General features: G+C 41.5%; 1 protein-coding gene across 2 annotated transcripts; it reads right to left on the bottom strand.

Moving 5' to 3' along the window:
- Window positions 1-4,381: 4,381 nt before the first annotated feature.
- On the bottom strand, window positions 4,382-8,723 carry LOC147423752 (peroxisomal fatty acid beta-oxidation multifunctional protein MFP2-like). 2 transcript variants are annotated; one of them, XM_086501645.1, is made up of 18 exons: window positions 8,560-8,720; window positions 8,111-8,182; window positions 7,923-7,985; window positions 7,782-7,838; window positions 7,632-7,699; window positions 7,458-7,539; window positions 7,302-7,357; window positions 6,917-7,222; window positions 6,745-6,831; window positions 6,466-6,640; window positions 6,256-6,377; window positions 6,019-6,182; window positions 5,608-5,862; window positions 5,401-5,522; window positions 5,203-5,324; window positions 4,949-5,097; window positions 4,676-4,814; window positions 4,382-4,594 (listed from the first exon to the last, which is right to left on the bottom strand). In XM_086501645.1, the coding sequence occupies exons 1-18, from the start codon at window positions 8,639-8,641 to the stop codon at window positions 4,538-4,540; spliced, it is 2,178 nt and encodes a 725-aa protein (XP_086357771.1). In that variant the 5' UTR covers window positions 8,642-8,720; the 3' UTR covers window positions 4,382-4,537. The 2 variants fall into 2 exon arrangements, 1 of the variants encoding a protein (XP_086357771.1); XR_015186603.1 differs by lacking the exon at window positions 4,382-4,594 and having other exon boundaries at window positions 4,759-4,814; window positions 4,949-5,029; window positions 8,560-8,723.
- Window positions 8,724-10,349: the final 1,626 nt, after the last annotated feature.

The following is a 10,349-nucleotide window of genomic DNA, read 5'->3' as shown; positions in this document are numbered from 1 at the left end:
GTTGGAAACCCGATGGGCCACTGCATGGCTGTCCCTTCCAAGGTTGCTTGTAACTTTTTTGTCTAGAGAAACGTCGATGCTCAAAGTCAAAAAAGAATTAAAAAATAAGAAACACCGGAGAAAGAAAGTTGTAGATGAAGATGAGGGACCTTAGCGAATGGATGGTTACCTCAGTGTCTATGATGTTTGACGAATGGACATATGGTGGGTAAGCCACAACATGGTGTCCATATCAATGCGAATCTCACAAGTCTAAGCAAGTTAAAGGTAACTTTTTCTTCCTTGTTCATCTACAACTTGAAAGCCCCTTCAACACCGAGGACAAGCATAAGTCTCCCGCCAAAACTAGACGGGATAAGAGCAGTGGAGGAAGGGCACATTCCCTACGGTATTATTATAAATGTGAAGAATGGTGCCAACTACACACCATGCATATGTACGGTCTTTTCTTTTTTTGATGGGCACAAGCATTCCAATGCACGAAATGCATCTCCCTCCATCTTTATAATTCCCAAAATGCCCCCAATATTTTGTCATAAATTTTGAAAATGCCCTTCAAATTTTGCAAAATTCCCAAAATACCCTTGGGTGTGAGTAAATTTCTCCAAAAATATTTTTTTTTTTAGCTATTCATAACAAAAGTGTTTGTCTATCATACAAGATGCTAAAACTAGAATCTAAGTCGGTTATGTAGGCTTTGGAGATGAATTGCTTCATTATTTTCAAACATATTTGCCTTTTTTACGAGGTAATTTGTGACAAATAACATTCTAAGCACTAAAAAACGGATCTCAATTGTCAAACAAGAATAAAGATTAGAAAATCTTGAAGAATCCAACCAAATACAAGGGTATTTTGGGAATTTTTGAAATTTGAGGGGTATTTTGGGAATGAGATAAGTACAAATTACCAAAATACCCCTCTATTTCTCATTCTAATTTGTGGATTTTGTGGAAATTCCCAAAACACCCCAATATTTTGTCATAAATTCCCAAAATGCTCTTTAAATTTCCAAAATACCCCTCGTGTGAGATTAAATTTCTCCAAAGATGAAAAAAATTCTAGCTTTTTATAAGAAGATTGATTGTGTATCAATACGAGATGCTAAAACTAGAATTTGAGCTGGCTTTGGAGATGAATTGCTTCATTATTTTTAAACATAATTGACTTTTTTTTGCGAGGTAATTTGTGATAAATTACATGCTAAGCACTCAAAAATGGATCTCAATTGTCAAAAAGGAATAAATATTAGAAAATCTTGAACAGTCCAACCAAAATAGATACAATGGTATTTTGGGAATTTTTGAGATTTGAGGGTATTTTGGGAATTTCCACAAAGTAGAGGGGTATTTTGGTAATTGTCCCTGACTCTGCTTACACTGCGAAAAGAAACTACGTAGCTGCATCGAGGTGTTTGAGAGAGAGAGAGAGAGAGAGAGAGAGAGAGATGGGAGTTTCATGAGAGGTTTGGCTGAGCTCGTGATAGCTAGAAGAATGGGAGAGATGCAGTGGTTGCTAGGAAGGGGATCAATCAAGCTGGAGGGGATTTATGCAGGGGATGCTGCAAGCATGGAGCATAGGGCAATTAGATAGCCATGGTCGGGAAAGCAAAAACACGCATGGAGTAATAAATTCTTGAGTTATGGACCATTGGGCAGCCAAGATGTCTTGTAGATGGTCCAAAAGATGTGGCTGTGTGGACTAATGTAGACCAGGCAATGTGCAAGATGCATAGGCTGACTGTGATGTACATGGATGTGGACCAAGGATCAATATCAATAGCCGGGAATGAACGTTTAAGACCAACACAAAATTCTAAACCCCATAGAGCATCGATGAAGCCACTAGTGTCAAAAAGCCACAACTTCGTTCGAGGTTCCTAAAACTGAACCTGCGAACGCATCTTCTCCGAACCTCCCAAGGCTGCATAAGTTCTCGTCAATCTAGTCTTTGTTGCTCTTCTCAATGAAAACGCCGGTTCACTGAAGACTACCCCAAGATAGGTGTCTGCATTTGTATACTCATATGTAAAAGTAGGTGCTGACCTCTTGACCCACTGTGGTGTGGTGTTAAGCACCATAACCTTGGTTTTCCCCAGGTTAATAGACAATCCACTATCGTGGGCAAATGTGTACAAAGCATCTAAATGAGGCTGCATCCTCTCCAGGGATAGAGAAGTTTGCTTGCAGGCCATTCAAGGAAATGTTTTGATAACATGTTGCTGGACATGCGCATACGTCATTTCTTGGTGGTGGGTGCATGAAGCACTGTGAGTGATGCTGCAAGATGATGTTTCATGGTTTTGAGCTATTCTGAATTAGCCATGGCGCTTCTTACTACAGCATTGAGCCGCATTGTAGCATGGGTTGTTTAGAGATGGCTTTTGGGAGTTGTGGGCTGAAGCAATATAGGAATCAGCAACCATACAAAGTAAAACACATGGTTAATCATTATTAATCTGATTAGTTTTCATTGTTATTACCCAAATCTTGACATTTTGTAACTTGGGCGATCCGGTTTGAGCGCAGTTTGTCCATTTTCTATTAGATCAAAATGTCTCCAAGCCCTCGCCGAGTGAATGGCTTGGATGCTTCTTCATGAAAAAATAAAAAAGTAGATGTCTTCTAGGGAAGCAGGACTAGAGGACAAGGAGGCAGTCACCAAGTTGTCAACCCCCAAGAATTGAATTTATGCAGTGGAGACCACATCTCTGGAAGGTAGTGTGGGAAGTGTTGTGAAATTTGATTGAGGGAAAATGACGGGGGGAATAGGCAAGTGAGGGGAACTTGGTAAGAGAGAGGTCGGTTAGGATTGTCTTATCTAGAGGTAACCATTCCTTTTGAACCGAACACGTTCTACAAGAATTCACAAGGCGATAGACCACAAGAAGATTTAGAAATTTTCTCATGTAGGAAAACGGAGTCTTTTCCAGTGTTTTTTATACAATGAATAACATCATGAGCTTCTGCTCGAGAGGCACCGCATACCTAGCTAGGTACAATTGGGGGCAGGGGACCGGCGGTCCCCTGCCCCCAATCGTACCTAGCTAGGTATGCCGTGCCTCCCTCACAGAAGCTCATGATGTTGAGGTAAGTGACAATGTGGGGATTATTGTGGGAATTTGTCCAAAACTTCTTGTGGACTCTTTAAAGAAAGGTAAGCATCTTGTGCTATATGGAAGGGTTGCAAATGAGAACCTTATCACCCCCTATCTACTTCAAGTATGGGAGGAATCATGCCAGCTTCGGATCATTAAGAAAGGAGATAGGGATGATATCCATAATTGGTTTCCTCTCATCATGCTGACCTTAGCTTTAAAAATGTTTGCCAAAGTGGTAGTCAACATTGTGTTTTTTGAGGAGGTTTCTAGCTCAACCTGTGGATACATTTCGTAAGGCTCGTAGAATCCATTCGACCACAAGCTCATTAGCTTTGGCTTGCATATCCACAATATCCAATCTGCCCTCGTCCATTGATAGAATGCCCAACCCCCTTAAAGGCTTGGCATCGATACAAGCTTATCCTCATTCCCAAAAGCTCACTCAATGTTTTAAGAAAATAGGATGCGATGGCCAATTATGGAAGTCTCTGAGCTTCTTCTAAACACCAGAGAGAAGCGAAAGATGGATTGTCAAAAAAGCCTTGCAATAATGAAAACCGAGGCCAACACTAAACGCGCAGACAGCGGTACTGCCTGTTGTTAGAGAGAGAGAGAGAGAGAGAGAGAGAGAGAGCTCTTGACTCCTTTGATCGGCATCGCAAATGAGAGAGAGAGAGAGAGAGAGAGAGAGAGAGAGGCGCTCTTGACTGCTTTGAACGGCAGAGCAAATGAGAGAGAGAGAGAGAGAGAGAGAGAGAGAGAGAGAGAGAGAGAGAGAAAGATAAGCTATTTTTATTAGGAAGCTTAAGAAGACCTAAAAGAAAGCCTAAAAAATGTGTACAAAATTTGATAGGCACCACGCCTATATCACTACTTGTAAGTAGGCAGTGCCAACAATTGTGAGTCACCACATTTTATAGATAGAAAACAGAAGTAGAGATGGCTATGGAGTGGGGGCTCAATGGCAATAAAAGTTCTTGACGATGTGGAACTTGGTCGTGCAACCTAACATTTTGATACTCATCTCTCAGGCACCCATCCTTTCTTTAAATTTACCATGTGAAGCCATCCATGATGTCCAAGTTTGCAACATAAATATATACTTTTAAGGGTTTATTGCTCGGTGGGTGTCTTTGTGTTTTTCCTTTTTTAGCAATATTAGCTTTAGCTTCAGATGAAGTGCATTATGAGAAATGTTTAGTTTGAAATAAATTGAAGGTTAACCTTTTGGAGAAACTTTTTGATTAATGTCTATGTACTATTTTTGTTTTGTGGGAAAGCTTATTTTGTGTGTGTGTGTGTGTGTGTGTGTGTGTGTGTGTGAGAGAGAGAGAGAGAGAGAGAGAGAGAGAGCCATTCAGAATGGCCTATCATGAGAAATTAGTGGCACTGTAAAAGCCCTTGTCAAACTTTTTATAAACTTTCTGTGGTAAGATTTCATAGCCGTGATAGAGTTGAGCTTTGATCAAGATCTCTCTCAATAATGGGACTACTCTGCAATCCCAATCAAGAAAATTGTAACTCAAAAGCTAGAGAACAACAAAAAGCACAAGTTCTGCAGAAAATAGTGTGTACCAGTTTGAGTCCATTTGATGCACAATGCTTGAGCCATGAGCAAGGTTTGAAGAAATCGCCGTAAAGCTTGGTCAGTTCTTTCAGTCTTGCTGCAATGTAGCTGGCACCCAGGGAGTCTGCCCAAAACACGAGCCCACCCCTACAACATCCGCACAAGGAAATAGTGTTAATATGCACGGAAACACATCCATCCACTTGGGCCTATTGCCTACACACACACACACACACACACACACACATCCAAACAACAAATCAATCTATGTATCCTTGTACCTATATGCAGGAAAACCCATGCCCATGACACTAGCTATGTCCAGATCAGATCCTTTTGACACAACTCCTTCCTCAAGCACCCTGCAAGCCTCATTCACCACAGGGAAGAATGTCAGCTCAACTATTTCTTGGTCCGACAACTCGATTTTCTGCACAAAATGCATGTCGCTGTCAGTTGTAATTGCCGAAGTGACCTCTGGTTCCCTATCCACAAAAAACCACCAACAATGGCATTCTCAAAACTGTGGAATAACCTTATTGTCTGACATGATGCCACCTATAATGCGGGATTTCTCGAGATATTTTTGCAATTCTGGATCTGGTTGAGCTTTTCGCCCGCCGTCATATGCATAAAAGCCCTTGCGTGTCCTTTCACCTGCAAAAGATACATAATGATTGCACAAGTAGTAGTATCAAAGACTACATAACTCGCACAAGATCACTATGCTAACCAAGGCGCTTGTCTGCTATGAGCATGGGAAACAACATCGACTTGTAGACGCGGTCTGGGTATGCTTGAATGTAGGTTGATCCTGCTGCCACCCCAACTTCAAACCCAACAAGGTCTGCTAGTCTGCACGATACTGACACCAAAGGATTATAGCAGTGAACATGAATTCAAAAGGCTCCTGTAATCGACAACCGAAACAAATTCTCACCTGAAAGGACCCATTGGCATGCCAAAAGCCGTGATTGCTTTATCTATTTGGTATACATCCACACCCAGATCTACCAGAAGCAATGCAGCTTGCATGTATGGAAAGAAAGTCCGGTTGACTGCAAAACCCGCACAATTTCCCACAACAATGGGAACCTTTTTTATTCTTTTGCCGAACTCCAACAGGTCTACCAAAACTTGCGGCGATGTACTTCCCGTTCGAATTATCTCAAATAGTGGCATCACATGAGCAGGGCTGTTTGAGAAGAAATGTGAATGGTACTATATAGAAAGACACATGCATGCGCTTTTGCGCACACACGGCGCACACACCAAGATGAATCCAGGAAATGTAGAACTGGGCATCAGAAGATGCTCCTACAGAGATTAAAAAAAAAAATTACAATGATACCTAAAGAAATGTGCCCCCGCAAGACGATCCTTCGCTTTGACATGCTGGCCGACCACATTAAGGTCTATCGTGGAAGTATTTGATGCCAGGATGCAATTTGAAGAGCAAAACTTCTCAAGGTCACCAAAAATCTGTTGCTTTAGTGAAGGGTTTTCTATGACAGCCTGCAAAACCAGAGATGTGAGTTCTCCCGTCACGAAGACCTTCGCAAATAGATCATATCTGCATCATAACTACCTCAACAACAAGATCAACATTGCGGAATTGTTCATAACCAAGGACTCCTTCTATCAAAGCAAGCGCCTTATCAAAATTTTCCCGGGCCATTCTTCCTTTCTTCAGCCGGCTCTCTAAATTTGCTGTATATCATCAAAGCCACATGTAAATTGTGAAGGAAACCTGGGGTCTCCATGTTTTCTCAGACAAGATTTGTCTCCGAGTTTTTACCTTTTACCCTGTTCAGTCCAGCTTGCAAAAACACAGCGTTAACTTCCTTCATGACTACTGGGATTCCACTCAAAATGCAAGCCGTAGCAATGCCAGAGCCCATAAGACCACCACCAACCACCCCAACTTTCTTTGTGGTCCTCGGTGTCAAACCTAGATCTGACACACCTTGAACCTGCTTACCAAAACACATCGTCCACCAAGTTACGACAACAAAGAAGACATATACATCCACATGCTCGCAATTTTTCAAATCAAATACTTCCAACAACACTTTACCTTTCCTGTCGCTTTTTGTGCCAAAAAAAAATGAATCAAGGACTTCACCGTGTTGGATTTCAGGCATTGCTTAAATGCTTGCTCTTCCTACGCATAAGACACAGACAAAAATGATTTTGGTACAATTTTCAGCACCTTGATGTGGCTGTACAAGCATAAACAAAGTGCATACCTTCATAAGTCCTACAAGACCGCCTGAGAAAATGCCTTCTTCAATGACATCAACACAGATTTGAGCATGGTTGATGTCATTGTGGGCTCTTCTTGTGGCTTGTTCTTTGGCAAGCTTCAGTGTTTTCCATGCCTCACCCAGTTGCTCCAACTTATCTGTTCGATCAAGGGACCGGATCCATGGCCTATGAAGGCTCGCAATGTCCAAAGCCCACCTCCTTGCAGTTGCTAAAAGCTCTTCATCCAGAACAACAGCATCAATAAGTCCTGATTCCAAACCCTCTTCTGGTGTTATTTGCCGTGATCTCTGCAAAAGTTATGGATCCGTAAGAGAGACACCCCATACATCCACCATAAAAGGCTTACTGTGAAAGATTGCAACTTGCCATAATCATGTCCAGAGCTTTGGTTAGACCAACCAGCCGCGGTAAGCGTTGAGTTCCTGCGATGATGAAATCCAATTATTTATGACATGGCAGTGAAAATCCTTTCAAACGATCACATGTTAAATGTATAAAACATATATCAAGAGAAGCAACTACCTCCAGTCCCAGGAATTAAACCAAATTGAAGTTCAGGGAAATCAAGCTGTGCTTTAGAGGTCGCAATGCGAGCATGGCAACACTGTTAAGAGTTGGTAATATGAGAAATTCAGGGCCTGTTTAGAGAATGTCTCCAACAAAGAGAGAAAATTCTCAAACATAAGATCAACATACCATAGCCAGTTCTAAACCTCCACCAAGTGCAACGCCCTTGATCGCAGCAACGGAAGGTTTATCTGCACCTGAATAGATGTCGCTCTTTAAGCACACAGAAAATTTACAAATGGAGCCAGAGAGATTACAATGTTTGCCACAAGTGGTCACCTTCTATCGTGGCTGTTTGGAGATCCAAGGAGATGAAAGCAATCTCTGACCTTACTCCTGCAAAAATCATACCCAAAACATGATTTTGTAATGCCTGCTCAGAAGGAAAGACAATAAAGTTTTTTGTCATAATACGCTAACCCTTCTCGTGAAAGTCCAGCAGGGAATTTAAGTCGAAACCTCCAGAAAAATTCCTGCCGTCACCTGTCAAGCATGAGAAAAAATTGGAGTTTTAGGGTACATTTGCACTTGACAAGTTGACATGCACAGAAAATAACAGATGCACTACTGAATGTAGGTATCGACAACCCTGGAAAGGGGTAGTATACCTGTGAGGACGATAGCTTTAACGTCATCTCTTCCAAGGACTTCTTTATAGGCTTTTTTGAGATCGTAATACACTGCAAGCAAGTAGAGGTAATGTGAGTCTGTGTAACTGGGGCTTGTGTGTGTGTGTGTGTGTGTGTGTGTGTGTGTGTGTGTGAGAGAGAGAGAGAGAGAGAGAGAGAGAGAGAGAGAGAGAGTTGTGCTTTCTATGAATTCAATGATTGATTGATTATTTCTCTAACACGTCTCGCATATGCTACTGGCCCTGCTATCACCAGCCTTGATCGTAATGATCATATCATCGTTGCCTGCACATTTGAGCATCTTGGACATGTCGTAGAGGTTCATGCCCATGGAAAGGTTGCAGTCAGTGGTAATGCTCAAAACCTTCAGCCCTGTGCGTGTGTGCGCGCGCGCTTGCGTGTGTGTAGAGAGAGAGAGAGAGACCGACCTGGAAGGGAGAGAGCATTAACAGGTGGACGGTTGATCGTAATGAGCGCAACGCCATCTGGAAACACATGCACCTCGACCATCTCCTTCGCTGTGCTTGATGAGCCGAGTCCCAGGCGGAAGCTCCCGCTGGGTGTTTATGCAGCGCATAGAAGGGCCCCACAGCTGGGGGCAAAAAGGCTGAACAAAGGGGAAACGTGATTTTGTACTGGACATTTATAAAGCGATTGCAGCGCATAGAAGGGCCCCACAGCTGGGGAAAAAAGCAGGAAACGTGTTTTTGAACGTCAACAAATGAATTGCCATCAAAAACACTTTTGATTGGTTGATAAGAGGGCTCCCCCATAGGCCCTTTAAGGAGCAACGACCAATTATTCTTTGGAGGGCCCTTCAAAATAACATCCAGCTTCCCGTACCCCCCATATCCCCAACCAACCCTTTGCTTTTACTCTATTTTTAGCATCCCTACCTCTTATAGCCAAATGGTGCTTCTTTGGATATAGGGGGTGGTCCGTGTGTGAGGTCCCGGTTTCAAACCCGACGTTGAAAAACGGGGATACCCTAGATTACTTAATCTAGGGTACCCGCATTTGGGATCTACGGTCTACAATGCCCCCATCGTAGATTCCACCCTCCCATGTCCATGCCACTTAGTCCTAAGGCAAACCAACAACACCCATCATTCCCAAAGATCCCTTCGATTGATTGATGATCCACATCGCACCAAGCTACCAGCACCCATCATTCCCAAAGACGGTAGACCCCTCTCAAACAAGTGAAAGGATCACGATGGCTTTCTAAAACAATAAGAAAGTAATAAAATCTTTAGGTCGAGTTTAACTAGAATTATATAAGGTGAAGCACTATTCAAGAATGTCTCTTTTATTAAGCGATCGGGTGTCCTCCTTGCGAAGAAGCATACCAAATATACTAGTAAATTTTTTTTAATTTGTAAGATTTTTGAGCTAAGTTTTGACATCATTGCATCGGTGTATCATGGTTTGCTCATATATATATATATATATTAATATTAATATTAATATTTATGCGTGTGTATGTGTATGTATGTAGTATAGAACTTACTAGAATTAAGATGAAATAAAAATGTATATGTAATATTTTAAAACCAAAATAATATTTAAGGTAAGTCTCAATCATCACTGAAAACATTGAAAGTATCTTAACCACAACACATCTCTAAAGCTTCTTTTAGAAAGCCAAAAAAGATAGTTTGTTGCCATGTATCACTCATCTACAAGCTTTTTAACCAATGGTCACCCAAAATGTAACCCTTTTACAATGGCCTTATGGAGTCCTAAAAAAACAATGTGAAAGTTTATTATGGTCTACATAAGGCTATGTGAGAGAAAACAAATAAGATTTAAATAACATTTAAGGTAAGCCTCAATCAAGCCATTTTTTTATGTTCTTCTAGTCGTACTCGCTACTCGCAAATGGCTTATATATTATGAAAGAGCCCCAATAATAAGATACTAGTATGTGACCCGCACGTTGTTATGGCCAAGAAGAGGCAAGGTCCAATTTTGGTAGCCCTCTTCTCCCTCTCCCTTACTCAATGTGAAAAAATTCTTTAAGCATCCACAATGAAGTGTCAATTATACTATCTTAAATGCTTCTTTATCAAATTAAATCATCCTCCAAAGCTTTAATACAATACTCCATCTAGCTATCAATATTGACATCTTATGTAGGAGGGAACTCTCAAAAGACATCCCAATGAAGAGCCAACCATGTGTTTAACTTGTTTTTATTTCATTGTTGAAGTACAAA

The sequence above is a fragment of the Adiantum capillus-veneris genome, chromosome 26, assembly GCF_014529385.1.
Source record: "Adiantum capillus-veneris isolate H3 chromosome 26, ASM1452938v2, whole genome shotgun sequence".
NCBI classification, from domain to species: Eukaryota; Viridiplantae; Streptophyta; class Polypodiopsida; order Polypodiales; family Pteridaceae; genus Adiantum; species Adiantum capillus-veneris.
Note: the sequence above shows the minus strand (reverse complement) of the source record. Positions and strands in the feature narration are given on the sequence as shown.

Bases quoted from the DNA above. Each gene is read 5' to 3' on its own strand.
- LOC147423752 (XM_086501645.1), bottom strand. From the start codon at position 8,641: ATGGTCGAGGTGCATGTGTTTCCAGATGGCGTTGCGCTCATTACGATC. The intron at 7,839-7,922 runs GTTAGCGTATTA...TGATTTTTGCAG, and splicing joins GCTGGACTTTCACGAGAAGG to GAGTAAGGTCAGAGATTGCT. The intron at 5,325-5,400 runs GTTAGCATAGTG...TATCTTTTGCAG, and splicing joins CATAGCAGACAAGCGCCTTG to GTGAAAGGACACGCAAGGGC.